Consider the following 21,753-nt stretch of genomic DNA (forward strand, 5'->3'; position numbering starts at 1 on the left):
TAAAATGTAACAAAATTTGAGAGCTGCTATACAGAATACACATTTTAGTAGTAGCATTCACACCTGTCCTTCCCAACTTATCACATCTACTTTTTAAAAATATTTTTTAGACTAGTAAAATTTAGGCTATTTTCTATAATCATAACTAAGACTTACATACTTTAGGTATAAAGCTAATTCTTTTTTTAAAAAGTTAAACACACAATATCCAATATCGGAGTTTATATGAATAACATTCAGAACAGAACCAAGAAGTGTACTCAGGTTGTATTTCCTTCTCTATATGCTACTTCGAGGTCAGGAGTCTCTTTTCTTATATCCTATTAATTTATCAAAATCATATTATTTAAGGACACTAATTTTCCTATCTACTTTGTATTTCCTAAACTTTTCTGACCATCTTTGTTGTCTTAATAAGAAAAATATATATTTAATATATGTACATATATATTAAATATATATTTAACCACAGTCTGCCTGTTATTATTTCTCATTTATCAATTTCTATTCCAATTTTCTTGGACATAACTGAATTCTTACTGTAATATGATATCATTGTTTCTATTGCCTGATGTACAAATGTCATCTGGAGTTTGTACTCATTGGACTTTTGGGTAAGTTGCACTAGTTGTATCCTCTCTTGGCTTTCATGCTTTTTTTTGACAAAAAACATCCTTAATATCTGAGAGATAAATGTCATTGATCTCTTCATTTCCCTTCACACATGAAAATGACTTTATTTTGACCTCACATTTTTTAGTTTGCTGGGGTATAGAATTTTAAGTTAAAATTCATTTTTCTTCAAACCTTTGATCAAATTGTCCCCATGTCTTATAGTATCCATGTTCTACTGCCTTATGCCATCCATATTTCCTAATTTGTAGACTTTTGTTTCTTTCTTCTAGAAGTTTTTTGCCACTTTATTTATAATCTTGATATTCTGAAATTTCACAAGATTGTAATTCCTTCATTTTACTTGCTACTTAGGGAGACTACCTAATCTGAAAATAGATGCCTTTTTTTTTTTCTTTTTACCTTTCACTATAAACATCCTACATTTATGGTAAACGTCTAAGTGCCAGTCACTGTTCTAGATTCTAGGGTAGTGGTATAATACAAAAAGAACAAAAATTCTGTCTTATGGGGTGAAACTTTTGGTGAAGGAAACCGTAAACAGAATAAGTTAAATGTATATTAAATGCCAGGCTTAGTTTAAAAATAAAGCAAGAAAGTGGAATTGAAATATTGGGGAAGAAGGCATGGAAATTTGGATGGGATGGCCGAAGAAGACCTCACACAGAAAGTGAATTCTAGATAAAGATCTGAAGCAAGTAAGGAAGTCAAAACATGAAGATGAATGTGGCTGGGGCAAGAGACATTCCAGGCAAAGGGAAAATAATTGAAAAGGTTCTGAGACAAATCCATGTTTAGAGTTCTGGAGAAGCAAAGTGAGCTGAGTGAGGGAGAATAGGAGGTTAGGAGGTTAGGGAAGTAATGGGAAGCAAGATTCTGTAGGATCTAGGGAGTCTTGGTAAGGATGTCAACTTTTATTAGGAGTGCAGGGAGAAGTTGTCCATTGGGAGAATCTGAGCAAAGGAGTGACAGGATCCCACTAATGTTAAACAGGATCATTCTGACTGCTTTACCGAGAATATATTGAATGAGAAAAGGACAGTAAGAACAAAAAAGTTGGAAGCCTACTTAATCAGGTACAGATGGTGGTGGCTTGAAGGTGGTGGCAGTAGTGAGGATACTGAAAACAGGATAGAATTCCATGTATATTTTGAAGGTAAAATTGACAGGATATTCTGATGTGATGGAATTAAGATATGAATGAAAAGAGTCAAGAATTACTGGCCTGCAAAAGTGGAAGAATGAAGACATCATTAACTGGGATGAAATAGGCTGAGAAAAAAATCCATTTTCTGGCAGCATATATCAGGAGTTTGACTTTAGCCTTATTAAATTTGATATCTATTAAACATCTAAGTATGAGGTCAAACAGGCAGACAGATGCAAGGATTTTGAGGGTAGGGAAGAAGTCTGGCCTACACTTGTAAGTTGGGGGGCATCAGCATACACATAATATTTTAAATGTTGAGATTTGATGAAATCTCCTAGGGAAGACATAGAAGGAAAAGAAATAGTTCAAGGACTACACTCTAGGACATTCTATAATTTACAAGAAGGAATCATGAGTAAGAACCTGCAGAAAACACTAAGAGGGAGTAGCCACGAAAGCGACAGACAATAATGAATGATAGTATGAAGAAGTCAGTGATTCGCCTCCATAAAAACCAAACATTAAACTATACAGAATTTTTAAAAACACCATATTAGGGCATTAGATTGATGCAGAAAATGAACTGATAACATTTATTCTTAAAATCACACTAAAGTTTCAGGTAAGAACAGCAGAAATCTGCAGACTATTTGTCTGTGGTTACTGTCATCCACACTACCTTCCACTCCCCGAGTTCTGCTGTCAAGAAACTGTAGTTTCTTTCTCTTTAATTTTTTAAAAATTTTTCCTAAAAAAAATTTTTTTTAACATTTATTCATTTTTGAGATACAGAGAGAGACAAAGCATGAGTGGGGAGGAGCAGAGAGGGAGGGAGACACAGAATCCAAAGGCTCTAGGCTCTGAGCTGTCAGTATAGAGCCTGATGTAGGATCGAACTCACTGACTTCAATATTGTGACCTGAGCTGAAGTCAGACGCTTAACTGACTGAGCCACCAAGGCACCCTTCTCTTTAATATTTTAATGTGGTAAAATACATGTAAGATTTGTCAACAAAAGTATACATACCACTTTGTTTACAGCTCAGTAGTGTAAAGTATATTCTTACTGCAGTGCAAACAACTTCTAGAACTCTTCATCTTGCAAAACTGAAACTCTACACCCATTAAACAATAATTCTCCATTACCCCTTTCTCCCCTACAGTCCCTGGCAATCACCATTTTCTGTTGCTATGAATTTGACTACTCTGAGAACATTAGTTTTACCATCACAGAGCTGGCAGTGAAAACCAGCAGCAATGCTGCCAGGAGACTGGACTCAAAAGAGAGGTGGAGGACAAAAAATTAGGGCTTAAAGAAATTTTAAAGTTTGACAAGTAAGAACCATAACATACCAGAATAACATTTTAAAACTTATCACTGTATAACAAATATATTGGAATTACCATTAAATGGAAGCCTTGGTAATACTTATATAAGAACATGCTGGCATTCTGCCTTAAAAATGTATTAATCCGGTAATAAAATAAAAGTTAAAGAAAATGGTAAGCTTAGATAAAAATGAGCAGAGGAACTCCATAGCCCTACTTATCCCAGGTTGTGGTCCCAAATTAAACAAGCAGTGGACAAATCAGAAATTTAATGGGGAATCCTAAAAATGAGACAGTCATAAAAGCACTGAGAGAAGCTCTCCAGCTAGTTTTTGCTAACTAGGAAAATAAAGACATGCACTGGGGAGACTTGAGAGAGCCGGGTAAGAAGTGAAAGCTAAGGAAGTCTTGAGAAATGACTGCAATTTTTAATGAGTACCTCAAACCACATACAAATTCATAGGTAGAAGGTGGAAGCCTTATGGGCTCAAGATATTTAAACAAAATTTCTATCCTAATCATTGGCTGACAACTATGTTATTTAGAGACAATGCTTAGGAATCTAGACTAAAAACAAAAATAGTAAAAATAAAAATATTGAACAGAGACATTACTGGCAGCACACTATGGAAAACAAAGAACAAAAACAAAATCCATATCTTCTATATTACCTAAAATGTACAGTTTTCAACCAGAAATTACTAGACATACAAATAAACAGGGAGAAAAAATCAGTTCATAAAAACTAAGTGAGCCCAGATACTGAATTTAGCAGACTAAGAAACTGATGTAGCTTTTATAAGTATGTTCAAAGAACTGAAGGAAAACACGAGTATTATTCCATGAGGAAGTCTTCATAAACATATACACAATAACCAAAAGAAAATTCTAGAATTGAAAAGTACCATAACTTAAGTGGATAAAATGAAGGAACTTGTGGCAGGCACAATTCTAAGATGGTCCCACAAGACCCACTCCCTCTCATGTATACACCCTTGCAAACACAGAGGAATAAACAAAGGGTTCATAAAGAGTAGCAGTGAAAAGGAATTAATGGCAAAAACCACAAAAGATGGAGTTTGCATTCCAAAAAAAGGGCTAATGATGTATATATCTCAACTGGAAACGAGAATGCTAACAACACCTTTTGGCCATAAGCTACTTTATATACGGACAAAAAAGCATTCAGGTTGGAGGGGAAGATGGTGGCAAAGCAGAAAGTCCCTAAGCTCATCTAGTTCTACTAGTACAAATAGGTAACTATCAAATCATTGTAAATACCACAGAAATCAACCTGAAGACAGGCAGAACAAACTCCATAACTATAGGTGTGGAGACAAAGTTTGAGAGGGAAACAGATCACAGTCACTGAGGTGGTGAGGAAGCGATGGTCGCAGAAAAGGGTGAGAGACACTCTAGCACACAGAGGAGCACACAGGGAATATGAATCCCAATAGGAAATGGCTTGGAAAGCAAGACGGGTGACCAGCGGGACTTAAAGCCTGGAGTTTTAAAGGTCAGCAGGCTTGGCTCAAAGGCCATGGGGCTGCTCTTGAAGAAAAGGCAGGACAAACAGTCCACAGACATGGAGTAGAAACAGCAATCTGAAGAGCACCTGGGCACACAGGAGGGAGGTTATTTACTCATCTTGGAGTATGTCCCAGAGAGAGGCATTATTCACGGAGAGACTACTCCAGCAACAGAGGAACTGGCAGGTGCCATTTCCCTCCCCTTGCCCTCAACATACGCACAATTCCACAGCTGCAGGAAACAGTGCAATGCCCACACTCACTACCTAATTTGCTTACACCAGGCCCACAACCCACACTTCAGTGAAACTGTCCTTCCCAGTCACGCTTGCCTCAGTCACAGAGTGGCAGGCCCCATTTCCAAAAGATGAGCCCAAACACCTGCCAACACTATGTCTCACCACCTAGGAGTTGTGCAGGGCCTCGGTTCTGGCGGCAGTGGTGAAAGGTCTCATTTCACAAGCAGACTAGAAGCACACCTAGTTAAAACTCACCACATTCAGGCCAGGGACCAAACGCTGCTGACAACAGGCAAAGAGAATGTCTGCAGATGACTGACCTACACTACAAAGGAGCCAGGACACAACAGAAGAGTGTAAACAGCACACACTGGAGACACTCCCATAAGTGCCAGGCTTTGCAGATCAGGTAACACTACACTACAGGGCACTGTAAGACCTCTTCTTCTTCATGAGGCCATTGCCCTCAACAACAGGAGAAGTAACTGGTGTTCCTAACCCACAGAAGCAGACAAAGAGACTTAGACAAAATGAGAAAACAGAGGAAATTTTTCCAAATGAAAGAAAAGGACATGGCCATGGCCAGATATTTAAGTGAGACAAATATAAGTAACATGCCTAAAAGAGAATTTAAAGTATCATGAAGATACTCACTAGACTTGAGAAAAGAGTGGCAGGGAATAACATAGCAAAGATAAAGGGTTCAATAAACAAAATAAGGCACACAATTGATGGAATGAACAACAGGCTGGAAGAAGAAAAGGAATAAATTAATGACCTAGAAAAGAAAGGAAAGGAAAGTAATCAAACTGAACAAAAGACAGAAAAAATAATTATGCAAAATAAGAATAAACGTAGGGAACTCAGTGATTCCATCAACCGTAAAAACTTTTGTATTATAAGAATCTCAGAAGAGAAAGAGAAAAAGGGGCAGTAAATTTATTTGAAGTAATAATAGCTGAAAACTTCCCTACTCTGGGGAAGGAAACATATATCTGGATTCAGGGGGCACAGAGAACTCCAAAAAAAATCAACAAAAGCAAACCCACAACAAGACACATTGTAATTAAATTGGCAACATTTAGTTACAGTCAAAAAATTTTAGAAGCAGCAAGACAAAAGAAGTCAGTAACATACAAGAGAAACCCCATAAGATTATTAGAGGCATTTTAAGCACAAACTTTCCAAGCTAGAAGGGAGTGGCATGATGTATTCAAAGTGCTTAGTGGGAAAAATCTGCAGCAAGAATGTTATATTCAGCATTCTATCATTCAGCATAGAAAAAGAGAGAAAGAGTTTCCCAGGCAAACAAAAGTAAAAGAGTTCATGACCACTAAACCAACTCCGCAGGGAAATTAAAGGGGACTCTGAGTGGGAAGGAAAGACCAAAAGTGACAACATTAAGAAAACAGGAAACACAAAAGCAATAACAATTACTATTTCAATAAAAAAAAATCAGTCAAAAAACTCACAAAATAAAAGGCTGTAAATTATGACACTATATACCTAAAATGCAGGTAGGAATGGAGAAAAGAATGGGTTCAAAATTAAATGACCATCAACTTAATATAGATTACTATTTACAGAAGGGTTTATATACAAACCTAATGGTAACCACAAATCAAAAACCTGTAAGACATATGCAAAGAATAAAGAGAAACAAATCTAAATATATCATTAAAGAAAACAAGCAAAGCATGAAAGAAGGAAAGCAAACAAAGGATGAGAAAATCTTCAAAAATGACCACAAAATTAGTAATAAAATGGTAATAAATACATATCTATCAATAATTACTTTGAATGTAAATGGACTAAACACTCCAGTCAAAAGACATTGGATCATAAGGGGCATGTGGGTGGCTTAGTCAGGTGAGTGTCCGACTCTTGATTTCAGCTCAGGTCATTATCCCTGGATTAGGGGATTGAGCCCTGCGTCAGACTCCACACTAAGAGTCTAGCCTGCCTAAGATTCTCTCTCTCTTCCTCTACCCCTCTCCACTGCTCATGCACTCTCTAAAATAAAATATATATATTTGTGTGTATATATATATATATATATACGTATAAGTGTGTATATATATATATATATATATACACACATATACGTATTCCTACAAGGGATTCATTTTAGACCTAAAGCCACCTGCAGGTTGAAAGTAGAGATAGATGGAGAAACATCTATCATATAAATGGATGTCAAAAGAAAGCTGGAATAGCAATTCTTATCTCGAACAAAACAGACTTTAAAAGAAAATGGAACTGAGAGACAAAGAAAGATGCTATAATAATAAAAAGTCCAACAAGAAGTTGTGACAACTGTAAATATGTATGCACCCAACAAGTGAAAATCCGAATACATAAAATAGTTCATAACAAACATAAAGGAACTAATCAATAATAATACGAAAATAGTAGGGGACTTTAAAACCCCAGTTTCATCAACAGACACATCATCTAAACAGAAATCAATAAGGAAACAATTGTTTTGAATGATACACTAGACCTGATGGATTTAACAAATATATTCAGAACATTCTATCCTAAAATAGCATAATATACATTCTTCTCAAGTGCCCATGGAACATTCTCCAGAAAAGATCACTTTTTAGACTACAAAACAAGACTCAATAAATTCAAGAAGACTGAAGTCATAACATATATCTTTTCCAACCACAATGCTATGAAACTGGAAGTCAACCACAGGAAAAACTTTGGAAAGAACGAAAATACATGGAAGTTAAATAACATGCTGCTAAACAATAAATAGGTCAACCAGGAAATCAAAGAAGAAATTAAAAAGTACATGGAAACAAATGAAAATAAAAACACAATGGACAAAAAATCTTTGGGATTCAGCAAAAGTGGTTCTAAGAGGGAAGTTTGTAGCAATAAAGGCCTGCCTTAAACAGCCAGAAAAATCTCAAATAACTACCTAACCTAACACCTAAAGGAGGTAGAAAAAGAAGTCTTCTGCCACTCTTGGTGGTGCTTGTATGCTCATTCAGTGTGGAACTGGTACCTCTTTTGTGAAACAGCAGCTGAGGAGACTCCAGGGCTCACCATGGGGGACGAAAAGCCCATGGAAGGAGTCAAGACTGAGAGCAATGATTATAGTAATTTGAAGATGGTAGGGCAGAATGCTTCTGTGGGGCAGTTTAGTATTAAGACGCATATATCACTTAGTAAGATAATGGAAGCTTATTGTGAACAACAAGATTTGTCAATGAGGCAGATCAGATTCCAATCTGATGGACAGCCAATCAATGAAACAGATATACCTGCACAACTGGACATGGAGGATGAAGATACAATAATGGGTTCCAGAATCTGATAGGAGGTGTCTACTAAAAAGGGAACCTGCTACTTTACTCCAGAACTCTGTTCCTCCAGACCAAGAGACATTCTCAGAAAACCACAGTTTGGTTCCACCATATCCTGACTACTATAGTATAATTTTCTCTATTTCTTCATTTTTCCTTTCCCCATTCCTTTATTGTATATAAAGTAACTGTGTATATGCATAAGCATTTTGCATTGTTTTAAACTAAATGGCCAATGGTATGTTGTGACCAGCATCAAATGGAGATGGGATGGGCAAAAATACTGGTTCCATAAAAATACCCCCATCCTCCATTACTGGCATGCTCATTCATCTCTATATTCCAGTAAGTTATTTTGCTCTCACTGTTTAACAAACAACAACAAAAAAAAAACCATAAAAATCCTTGCATACTTGTTTGATTGAAGAATTTTAATGTTTTTCATTTATCATTGTGAAACCAAGAACAGTTTTATAACTTTCTTGTATATAGCTGTTACATGTAGGGCAATCTGTCTTTAAATAGAGATAAATTACTCTAAAAGAAATGAATTGTAGCTAGTTTTCCTTTCAAATCAAGTGTCTTTTTGTTTAAGTAAACTTCTTGTAAAAAAAAAACTTAAAACCAGCAAAAGGAGGGAAATAATAAAGATTACAGCAGAAATAAATGAGATAGAAACAAAACAATACAACAGATCAATGAAACCAAGAGCTGGTTCTCTGAATAGATCAACAAAACTGATAAACCATTACCCAGACTGATCTACAAAAGAGAGAGACAGAAAGGACTTAAATAAGTAAAATCAGAAATTATGGAGAAGAAATAACCAACACCACAAAAATACAAATAATCATAAAAGAATATTAGGAAAAACTATATGCCCAAAAATTGGACAACCTAGATAAAATGGATAAATTCTTAGCAACATATAAAATAGTAAAACTGAAACACATACAAAAAAGAGAAAATTTGAACAAACCAATAACTAGCAAAGATATTGAATCAGTAATCAAAAAACTCCCAACAAACAAAAGCCCTGGACCTGATAGCTTGGCAGGAAATTCTACCAAATGTTTATAGAAGACATAATACTTATTCTTCTCAAACTATTTCAAAAAATATAAGAGGAAGGAAAACTTCCATTCTATGAGGTCAGCATTACCCTGATACCAAAACCACACAGAGACATCACTAAAAAAGAGAACTATAGACCAATATCCCTGAGGCATATAGATGGAAAAATCCTCAACAAAATACAGAATTCAACAATACTTTAAAAAAATCATTCATGAGTGCTGGCTTGAAGATGGCGGCATAGGAGGACGCTGGGTTCACCGCGTCCTGCGGATGACTTAAGTCCACCCACACCTGCCTAAATAACCCAGAAAACCACCAGAAGACTAGCAGAACGGATTCTCTGGAGACAAGCGTAGACAAAAGGCCCACAGAAGAGGGTAGGAAGAGTGGAGAGGCGGTGCGGGGTACATGGACTGGCAGGAGGGAGCCGGGGTGGAGGGGCAGCCCGCCGGCCAAGCAGAGCCCCCGAGTCTGGTTTGCAAAAGTGGAGGGGCCAGATAGAGTGTGTTCTGACAGCAAGCAGGACTTAACATCTGGAAGGTTATAAGTTAACAGCTCTGCTCAGAGAGCGGGAGGGCTGGAGGACAACGGGAGGGAGAGTTGTTGAGCCCTGGACAACAGAGCGCAGCTTGGCAAGGACAAAGGTGCTCGCCAGCGCCATCTCCCTCTCCCATCCCCCAGTTGAAATCCCAAAGGGAACCAGTTCCTGTCAGGGAACTTGCTTGCACCTTGCAAACACCCAACGTTGTGCTTCTGTGGATCCAGCCCTCCAGTGGCAGGTCTGAATCCCTCCGGGTGCCACAGGGCCCCTCCTGAAGCAGATCACTGAAGGAAAAGCGAGTTGAGCGTGCCCTCCCAACCCCGTGCACCTTGCCAATCCACCCCAGCCAATACGCCAGATCTCCAGCACCACAAGCTTGGCAATGTGCAAGTAGCCCAGAAGGGCCACGCCACCCATAGTGAATCCTGCCCCTAGGAGAGGGGAAGAGAAGGCACACACCAGTCTGACTGTGGCCACAGCGGTGGGCTGGGGGCAGACATCAGGTCTGACTGCGGCCCCGCCCACCAACGCAAGTTACTCGAGACAGCACAGGGGAAGTGCCCTGCAGTTCCACACTATTCCAGGGACTATCCAGAATGACGAAACGGAAGAATTCCCCTCAAAAAAACCTCCAGGAAATAACAACAGCTAATGAACTGATCAAAAACGATTTAAACAATATAACAGAAAGTGAATTTAGAATAATAGTCATAAAATTAATCGCTGGGGTTGAAAACAGTATAAAGGACAGCAGAGAATCTATTGCTACAGAGATCAACGTACTACGGAACAGCCAGGACGAGCTAAAAAACGCTATTAATGAGCTGCAAAATAAAATGGAGACAACCACAGCTCGGATTGAAGAGGCAGAGGAGAGAATTGGTGACCTAGAAGATAAAATTATGTAAAAAGAAGAAGCTGAGAAAAAGAGAGATAAAAAAATCCAGTAGTATGAGGGGAAAATTAGAGAACTAAGTGATGCACTAAAGAGAAATAATCTACGCATAATTGGTATTCCAGAGGAGGAAGAGAGAGGGAAAGGTGCTGAAGGTGTACTTGAAGCAATAATAGCTGAGAACTTCCCTGATCTGGGGAAGGAAAAAGGCATTGAAATCCAAGAGGCACAGAGAACTCCCTTCAGACGTAACTTGAATCAATCTTCTGCACGACATATCATAGTGAAACTGGCAAAATACAAGGATAAAGAGAAAATTCTGAAAGCAGCTAGGGATAAACGTGCTCTAACATATAAAGGGAGACCAGTAAGACTCGTGACAGATCTCTCTACTGAAACTTGGCAGGCCAGAAAGGAATGGCAGGAAATCTTCAGTGTGATGAACAGAAAAATATGCAGCCGAGAATCCTTTATCCAGCAAGTCTGTCATTTAGAATAGAAGGAGAGATAAAGGTCTTCTCCCCAAAAAAACTGAAGGAATTCATCACCACTAAACCAGCCCTACAAGAGATCCTAAGAGGGATCCTGTGAGACAAAGTACCAGAGACATTGCTACAAGCATGAAACCTGCAGACATCACAATGACTCTAAACCCATATCTATGATAACACTGAATGTAAATGGACTAAATGCGCCAACCAAAAGACAAAGGGTATCAGAATGGATAAAAAACCAAGACCCATCTATTTGCTGTCTACAAGAGACTCATTTTAGACCTGAGGACACCTTCAGATTGAAAGTGAGGGGATGGAGAGCTATTTATCATGCTACTGGAAGTCAAAAGAAAGCTGGAGTAGCCATACTTAAATCAGACAAACTAGACTTTTAAATTAAAGGCTGTAACAAGAGATGAAGAAGGGCATTATATAATAATTACAGGGACTATCCATCAAGAAGAACTAACAATTTTAAATGTCTATGCACGGAATACGGGAGCCCCCAAATATATAAAACAATTACTCACAAACATAAGCAACCTTATTGACAAGAATGTGGTAATTGCAGGGGACTTTAATATCCCACTTACAGCAATGGATAGATCATCTAGACACATGGTCAGTAAAGAAACAAGGGCCCTGAATGATACATTGGATCAGATGGACTTGACAGATATATTTAGAACTCTGCATCTCAAAGCAACAGAATATACTGAATTTCGAGTGCACATGGAACATTTTCCAAGATAGATCACATACTGGGTCACAAAACAGCCCTTCATAAGTATACAAGAATTGAGATCATACCATGCACACTTTGAGACCACAATGCTATCAAACTTGAAATCAACCACAGGAAAAAGTTTGGAAAACCTCCAAAAGCATGGAGGTTAAAGAACACCCTACTAAAGAATGAAAGGGTCAACCAGGCAATTAGAGAAGACATTAAAAAATATATGGAAACAAACGAAAATGAAAATACAACAATCCAAACGGTTTGGGATGCAGTGAAGGCAATCCTGAGAGGAAAATACATTGCAATCCAGGCCTATCTCAAAAAACAAGAAAAATCCCAAATACAGAATCTAACAGCACACCTAAAGGAAATAGAAGCAGAGCAGCAAAGACACTCCAAACCCAGCAGAAGAAGAGAAATAATAAACAACAGAGCAGAAAAAAAACAATATAGAATCTAAAAAAACTGTAGAGCAGATCCATGAAACCATGGATGAAATCATGAATGAAAATGGAATTATTACAACCAATCCCTCAGAAATACAAGCAATTATCAGGGAATACTATGAAAAATTATATGCCAACAAACTGGACAACCTGGAAGAAATGGACAAATTCCTAAACACCCACACACCTCCAAAACTCAACCAGGAGGAAATAGAAAGCTTGAACAGACCCATAACCAGAGAAGAAATTGAATCGGTTATCAAAAATCTCCCAACAAATAAGAGTCCAGGACCAGATGGCTTCCCAGGGGAATTCTAGCAGACATTTAAAGCAGAGATAATACCTATCCTTCTCAAGCTGTTCCAAAAAATAGAAAGGGAAAGAAAACTTCCAGACTCACTCTATGAAGCCAGCATTACTTTGATTCCTAAACCAGACAGAGACCCAGTAAAAAAAAGAGAACTACAGGCCAATATCTCTGATGAATATGGATGTAAAAATTCTCAATAAGATACTACCAAATGGAATTCAACAGCATATAAAAAGAATGATTCACCATGATCAAGTGGGATTCATTCCTGGGCTGCAGGGCTGGTTCAACATTCACAAATCAATCAATGTGATACATCACATTAATAAAAGAAAAGATAAGAACGATATGATCCTGTCAATCGAGGCAGAAACAGCATTTGACAAAATTCAGCATACTTTCTTAATCAAAGCCCTCAGGAAAGTCGAGATAGAAGGAACATACTTAAACATCATAAAAGCCATTTATGAAAAGCCCACAGCGAATATCATCCTCAATGGGGAAAAACTGAGAGCTTTCCCCCTGAGATCAGGAACATGACAGGGATGTTCACTCTCACGGCTGTTGTTTAACATAGTGTTGGAAGTGCTAGCATCAGCAATCAGACAACAAAAGGAAATCAAAGGCATCAAAATTGGCAATGATGAAGTCAAGTTTTCACTTTTTGCAGATGACACGATATTATACCTGGAAAACCCGATAGACTCCACCAAAAGTCTGCTACAACTGATACATGAATTCAGCAAAGTCGCAGGATACAAAATCAATGTACAGAAATCAGTTGCATTCTTATACACTAATAATGAAGCAACAGAAAGACAAATAAAGAAACTGATGCCATTCACAATTGCACCAAGAAGCATGAAATACCAAGGAATAAACCTAACCAAAGATGTAAGAGATCTGTATGCTGAAAACTATAGAAAGCTTATGAAGGAAATTGAAGAAGATATAAAGAAATGGAAAAACATTCCGTGCTCATGGGTTGGAAGGATAAATATTGTTTAAATGTCAATACTACCCAAAGCTACCTACACATTCAATGCAATCCCAATCAAAATTGCACCAGTATTCTTCTCAAAGCTAGAGCAAGCAATCCTAAAATTTGTATGGAACCACAAAAGACCCCACATAGCCAAAGTAATATTGAAGAGAAGACCAAAGCGGGAGGCATCACAATCCCAGACTTTAGCCTCTACTACAAAGCTGTCATCATCAAGACAGCATGGTATTGGCACAAAAACAGACACATAGACCAATGGAATAGAATAGAAACCCCAGAATTAGACCCACAAAAGTATGGCCAACGAATCTTTGACAAAGCAGGAACGAATATCCAATGGAAAAAAGACAGTCTCTTTAACAAATGGTGCTGGCAGAACTGGACAGCAACAGGCAGAAGAATGAAACTAGACCACTTTCTTACACCATTCACAAAAATACACTCAAAATGGATAAAGGACCTGAATGTGAGACTGGAAACCATCAAAACCCTAGAGGAGAAAGCAGGAAAAGACCTCTCTGACCTCACCCACAGCAATTTCTTACTTGACACATCCCCAAAGACAAGGGAATTAAAAGCAAAAATGAACTACTGGGACCTCATGAAGATAAAAAGCTTTTGCACTGCAAAGGAAACAATCAACAAAACTAAAAGGCAACCAACGGAATGGGAAAAGATATTTGCAAATGACATATCAGACAAAGGGCTAGTGTCCAAAATCCATATAAAGAGCTCAGCAAACTCCACACCCGAAAAACAAATAATCCAGTGAAGAAATGGGCAGAAAACATGAATAGACACTTCTCTAAACAAGACATCTGGGTGGCCAACAGGCACATGAAAAGATGCTCAACATCACTCCTCATCAGGGAAATACAAATCAAAACCACACTCAGATATCACCTCACGCCAGTCAGTGGCCAAAATGAATAAATCAGGAGACTATAGATGCTGGAGAGGATGTAGAGAATTGGGAACCCTCTTACACTGTTGGTGGGAATGCAAACTGGTGCAGCTGCTCTGGAAAACAGTGTGGAGGTTCCTCAAAAAATTAAAAATAGACCTACCCTATGACCCAGCAGTAGCACTGCTAGGAATTTACCCAAGGGATACAGGAGTACTGATGCATAGGAGCACTTGTACCCCAATGTTTATAGCAGCATTCTCAACAATAGCCAAATTATGGAAAGAGCCTAAATGTCCATCAACTGATGAATGGATAAAGAAACTGTGGTTTATATACACAATGGAATACTACGTGGCAATGAGAAAGAATGAAATATGGCCCTTTGTAGCAACGTGGATGGAAGTAGAGTGTGATGCTAAGTGAAATAAGCCATACAGAGAAAGACAGATACCATATGTTTTCACTCTTATGTGGATCCTGAGAAACTTAATAGAAACCCATGGGGGAGGGGAAGGAAAAAAGAAAAAAAGAGGTGAGAGTGGGAGAGAGCCAAAGTATAAGAGACTCTTAAAAATGGAGAACAAACTGAGGGTTAATGGGGGGTGGGTAGGAGGGGAGGATGGGTGATGGGCATTGAGGAGGGCACCTGTTGGGATGAGCACTGAGTGTTGTATGGAAACCAATTTGACAATAAATTTCATATTAATAAAAAAAAAGATCAAGGCAAGAATGCCCAATCTCACCACTTTTATTCAATCTAGTACTAGAAGTCCTAGCCACAGCAATGAGACAACAAAAAGAAATCAAATGCATCCAAAGCAGTAAAGTAAACCCAAGAGACTCCACCAAAAAACTGCTAGAATAAATGAATTCTATAAAGTCATAGGATACAAAACCAATGTACAGAAATCTATTGCATTTCTACATACCAATAATTAAGCAGCAGAAAAGAAATTAAAATACAATCCAATTTACAATTGCACCAAAGATAATAAGATACCTGGATATAAACTTACCCAAAGAAATGAAAGACTAGTACTCTGAAACTATACAACACTGATTAAAGAAATTGAAGATAACACAAATAAATGTAAAGACATGCCATGCCCATGGACTGGAAGAACAAATCATTAAAATATCTATACTACCCAAAGGAATCTTCACATTTAATGCAACCCCTATCAAAATACCAACAGCATTTTTTACAGACCTAGAACAAACAATCCCAAAATTTGTTAAGAACCACAAAAAATCTAAAATACACAAAGCAATCTTCGAAAAGAAAGCAAAGATGGAGGCATCACAATTCTGGACTTCAAGTTATATTACAAATCTGTACTAACCAAAACAATATGGTACTGGCACAAAACAGACATATAGATCAATGTAACAGAATAATCCAGAAATAAACCTCCCACAATTTTATGGTCACTTAATCTTTGACAAAGAAGGCAAGAATATCCAATGAGACAAAGACAGTTTCTTCAACAAATGGTGTTGGGAAAACCGGACAGCAACATGAAAAGAATGAAAGTAAACCACTTTCTTACACTATATACAAATTTAGGTCTTTTGGATTAAATATCTAAATGTGAGACCTGACACTATAAAAATCTCAGAGGAGAACACAGGCAGTAACTTTTCTGACATTGGCCATAGCAACTTTGTCTAGATATGTCTCCTGAGACAAGGGAAAACAAAAGCAAAAGTAAACTTTAGGACTACATCAAAATAAAAAGCTTCCCCACAGCAAAGGAAAACAAAACAATCAATAAAACTTAAAGGCAATATATGGAATGAGTGAAGATATTTGCAAAAGCGCATCTGATGAAGTTAGTATCCAAAATATATAAAGAACTTTTAAAACTCAAAACCCAAAAAACAAATAATCCAATTAAAAAATGGTAAGAAGACATGAATGGATATTTCTCCAAAGAAGACATACAGATGGCCAACAGACACATGAAAAGATGCTCAACATCAATGATCATCAGGGAAATGTAAGTCAAAACTACAATGAGATACCACCTCACACTTGTCTGAATGGCTAAAATCAACAATACAAGAAACAACAGGTGCTGGTGAGGATATGGAGAAAAAGGTACACCTATCATCTATCTTGTCTTGTTGGTAGGAATGTAAACTGGTACAGCCACTGTGGAAAACAGTATGGAGGTTCCTCAAAATTTTCAAAATAGAATTAAACCTATAATCCAGCAATTGCACTACAGGGTGTTTACCAAAAGAACACTAATTCAAACCCTGATGTTTATAGCAGCGTAATTTACAATATCCAAGATATGGAAGTAGCCCATGTGTCCATCGACTGTTAAATGGATAAAGAAGATGTGATATTTATCTACAATAGAATATTAGTCATAAGAAAGAATAAAATCTTGTCATATGCAACAACATGGATTGATCTAGACAGTAAACAAAATAAGTCTGTGACATAAAGACAAATACCGTATGATTTCACTCATATGTGGGATTTAAGAAACAAAACAAATGAGCAAAGGGGACAAAAAGACAAACCAAGAAACAGACAGACTTTTAACTATAGAGAACAGACTGAGAGTTACCAGAGGGGAGGTGGGGGAGATGGAGGATGGGTTAAACTGGTGATGGGGATTAAGGAGTACACTTGTTGTGATGAGTACCTGGTGTTGTATGGAATTGTTGAAATACTATATTGTACACCTGAAATTAACATAACACTGTATGTTAAATACTGGAACTACAATAAAAACGTTTTAAAAAAGCTTTAAAAAGTACATGAAAAATTTTATAAAGTGTGGTGTGGGGGGGCAAACTAAAATTTTACGTAAAATGTTTTCATATTTGTAAACATGGACATGAAAACCATAGCTAACCGTGGCAGATTGTATTATCTAAAAATGACTGCACCAATATTTCCCATTACACATATGGTCTTCTTGCAAGGTGATGTTGACTCTCCTCCTGAAGTTAGGTAGGCTTATAACTACAGCCAAAATAACACTAGGTTACTTTTGAGGCTATTATAAAAGGGGATACAGCTTCTGCCTAATCCTGTAGGCGTGCTTATTCTTACAATTCAGTCACCATGCTGTGACGGTTTGAAGAAATCCTAGCCAAGAGCCTGAATCAAGTGCAAGATATGTGACTAAGATGTCCTCAAGATGACAACAGGCCAGTCCAGGCACTGTCTGACTGCAACTATAGGAGAGACCTTGAATGGGAACTGCTTAGCTGAGCCTAGCCATACCTCTGAACCATTAGAGATAATAAAACAATAACTGCTGTTGTAAACCACTAAGTTTTGTGGCAATTTATCATGTAGCAATAGATAACCCAAATAATAAACAATCAGTTAGTACCTAATCTGTGCCCGGCAACTGTGCCAAGTGCTGTACTATTATCATTTTATTTCACCCACACAACTATTTAATGAGTAGGTGTTATCATTATTCACTTTTTGTAATGAGCAAAATGAGATTAAAAGAGGCTAAATAAGGCCACAGTAAATAGCAGAGCTGATACTGAAACAAAGGACTCCCTCACTCCAAAGTTTTTTTGCATTAGAAATTTTCTATGATTATAATAGTAAGAGCAACTTGTTTACTGAGAGCTTATATGCCCTTCACTTTTTGTAGCACTTCACATGCACTATTTTCATTCTCACAAACATCCTATAGAATGTATTATTACTATTTTCCTTTTATAGATTAGCAAGTTGAAACAGAGAACTTAAGTAACTTGCCCAAAATTAAACAGCTGCTGAGTCTAAGGGCCACCATTTAAAATGAAGCAATAAAGCTTCAGAGCCTCTTCCTATTGCTTTTTATATTACTCTTACAATTATACAAAGAGTTGCAGCTAAAATGGAATAACAGAGACTAGATTTATCCCCCTCCTAAAACAACTAAAAACACACACAAAATAAATTAAAACAATGGTTTTTAAGGCTCAGTCTGTTAAACAACCAGCTCTTGATTTCGGCTCAGGTGGTGATCTCACAGCTCATGAGTTCAAGCCCTGCATCCAGCTTGGGATTCTCTGTCTCCCTCTCTCTCTGACCTTCGCACATGCGCTCTCTCCCTCTCTCTCTCAAAAATAAACAAATAAAGTTAAAAAAAAAAAATTCATACAGGTGAGTAAAGACAAAAGAGCTGCCCTGAGACTTCCAGGAATCTACAGAGGTCCCCTCTTTGTCCAACTCCTGATCAGGCAATGCCTAAATCCAAGGAAACACTCACTTCAAATATCTGAGAGAAAAATCTCCAGACCAGGAATTCATGGAATACTGGGCACTCGGAAGGGTCTTGCTTTATAGTAAGGCAAAATTAGCCCTAGATTCATCACTCCATTGGTCCTACTTGACTAAACTTTTTTAAAAGACCTAAAAAGATCAAACGATTTCTAAATAAACTTGCTATGTCCTAGAACAAGTTTCAAAAATATTCATAAGAATACAAAAATATCTAGTACCAATATGCTTCTATCTGTCAAAATACTTACTCTGGAGATTTTTCTTCTGTTTTGCCATTATTTTTTGTTAGAACTGCAGTCACCCATGTTAATTATGGTGAGCTTGGCTGTAGCAGCAAATAGACCCCAAAGTGTGTAAGTATTCAACCAAAAAGGAATTTATTTTCTAATCATACAGTAATACAGCAGGGGTGTTTCTAGTTGGTAAGCACCTCTTTTCCATGTGGTAACTCAGGGACACAGGCCCTTGGAGAATTTGCCATTACCTAGCCTTTCCATTTGACTGCCAGAAAGGGAAAGTGAAGGAGCACATTCGCAAAGTCTGTTTTGCTAGTATTTCATTGCCTAGAATTTAGTAACATGGTCTTACTTTTACCTATAACAAAGGTGAGGAAATGTATCCAGGTGTATACCCAAGAAGAAAAGGAAATGGATTTGGAGTGAAGAGCTATCGGTCTTGTCACAGCCATTGTGTTCAAACACTTTTTATAACAATCAATTTTTAGAGGAAAGATGGGAGGTGCTTTGTGGCAGATTTTGTCAATCTACTTAATTTTGTGGGTGAGGGAGTTCTCATTCATCCTGAACTGTTCCAGCCACCCAAAACTTTGTGACTTTTCCAAGGAATCTAGAAAGCCACACTTACTGATCTGAAATTAGACCACTTCATTATATGAGTCCTGGCAAAGATTTTTGGGTAGGTTGGAAGTACAAAAGGGAGGTAAACAGTCAATTCCTGGAGAACTTCACACTTCTATTGTCTCTGAGTCTCTCCCTCCCTTTTTTAAAGGCGTAGGTTTTTTAGTTTTTTATGGTCATTTATTTATTTTTGAAAGAGACAGAGTGCAAGCAGGGGAGGGCAGACAGAGGAAACATAGAATTCCAACCAGGCTCCACACTGTTAACAGAGAGCCTGACAAGGGGCTGGATCCCACCAAATATGAGGTCACAACCTGAGCTGATATCAAAAGTCAGACGCTCAACCAGTTGAGCCACCCAGGCGCACCTCTCCCTGAGTCTCTTTCCAATTCAATAATTTGCCACCTCTAATATTAGAACACCTTTCAAATGGTCCATAGCTTTTGAAACAGAAGACCAGAAGGGGCAGGTTTAGTGGGAAAAATCACTAAATCCAGTATTTTTAAATTGAGATACAATTCACATACCACAAAATTCAATATTTTAAACTGTAAAATTCAGTGATTTTAGTATATGTGCTGCCGAAGCGAGCACTCAGTGATTTTTAGTATATTCACAGAGTAGTGCAACTATCACCACTATGCAATTCCAGGAAATTTTATATAAATGCAATCATTTAATATGTTGCCTTTCGTCTAGGTTCATTAACTCAGTTATGTTTCCAAGATTCATCCATGTTGTATCCGTACTTCATTCCATTCTGCAGATGGATGATATTCCATTGTATGGATACATAACTTTCATTCATGAATTCATCAGTTGATGGGTATTTGGCTTGTTGCAATAAACAGGGCAGCACATGTATCTTTTCAAATTCGTGTTTTCATTTCCTTTGAATAAATACTCACAAGTGGAATTGCTTGAATATATGGTAGTTCTATTTTTAATTTTTTGAGGAACCTCCATACTGTTTTCCATACTGGTGGTACCAATTTACATTCCCACCAACAGTGTACATGGTTCCCTTTTCTCCACATCCTCATCAATACTAGTTATTTCTTGCCATTTTGATTACAGATTCCAAATGTGAGGTAGTATCTCATTGTAGTTTTGATTTGCATTACTCTGATGATCAGTGATTTTCATGTGTCTGTTGGCCATGTGTCTGTCTTCTTTGAAAAAAAAATGTCTATTTAGCTATTCCACCCATTTTTTAATCAGACTGTTTATTTTTGATATTGAGTTTTATGAATTCCTTATATGTTTTGGATATTAACCCCTTATCAGGTACATAATGTGAAAATATTTTCTCCCATTTGGTAGGTTACCTTTTCATTTAGTTGATGGTTTCCTTTGTTGTGCAGGGTTTTTTTTTGTTTTTTTTTGTTTTTTTTTTTAATGTTTGTTATTTTGTGTGAGAGAGAGACAGAGCGTAAGTGGGGAAGGGGCAGAGAGAGAGACACAGAATCTGAAGCAGACTCCAGGCTTCAAGCTGTCAGCACAGAGCCCAACATGGGGCTTGAACCCACAAACTGTGAGATCGTGACCTGAGCTGAAGTTGGACACTTAACCAATTGAGCCACCCAGGCACACCTTAAGAGTTTAAATTTTATATAGTCCCAATTATTTACTTTTGCTTTTGTCGCCTATGTTTTTGGTGTCAGATCGAAAAAATCAATGTCAAGACCAAGGTCATGGAGTTTACTGCCTGTGTTTTCTTCTAGGAGTTTTATGTCGTGTTCGAATATTTTATTTTTTACATTTCTTTATTTTTGACAGAGAGACAGAACACAAGTGGGGGAGGGGCAGAGAGAGAAGGAGACACAGAATCCGAAGCAGGCTCCAGGCTCCAAGCTTTCAGCACAGAGCCTGACGTGGGGCTCGAACTCACAAACCATGAGATCATGAACTGAGCTGAAGTCGGATGCTTAACCAACTGAGCCACCCAGGTGCCCCTTATGTTCAAATATTTAATCCATTTTAAGATAATTTTTTCATGTGGTATAATATATTGGTCCAGTTTTCCCAATAC

At 37.6% G+C, this 21,753-nt stretch overlaps 2 protein-coding genes across 8 annotated transcripts in view; one reads left to right on the top strand and one right to left on the bottom strand.

The window, feature by feature from the left end:
- Nucleotides 1-21,753, bottom strand: part of ZRANB3 (zinc finger RANBP2-type containing 3) — a 304,853-nt gene that overhangs the window by 213,155 nt on the left and 69,945 nt on the right. The gene's annotated exons all lie outside the window — the stretch shown is intronic.
- LOC122225857 (small ubiquitin-related modifier 2-like) lies at nt 7,942-8,211 on the top strand. 2 transcript variants are annotated; one of them, XM_042948584.1, is made up of 2 exons: nt 7,942-8,095; nt 8,168-8,211. In XM_042948584.1, exons 1-2 carry the CDS (start codon nt 7,942-7,944, stop codon nt 8,209-8,211), a joined length of 198 nt encoding a protein of 65 aa, XP_042804518.1. The 2 variants fall into 2 exon arrangements, with proteins under 2 accessions (XP_042804518.1, XP_042804517.1); XM_042948583.1 differs by having other exon boundaries at nt 7,942-8,211.

This window comes from Panthera leo, chromosome C1 (assembly GCF_018350215.1).
Source record: "Panthera leo isolate Ple1 chromosome C1, P.leo_Ple1_pat1.1, whole genome shotgun sequence".
Lineage (NCBI taxonomy): Eukaryota > Metazoa > Chordata > Mammalia > Carnivora > Felidae > Panthera > Panthera leo.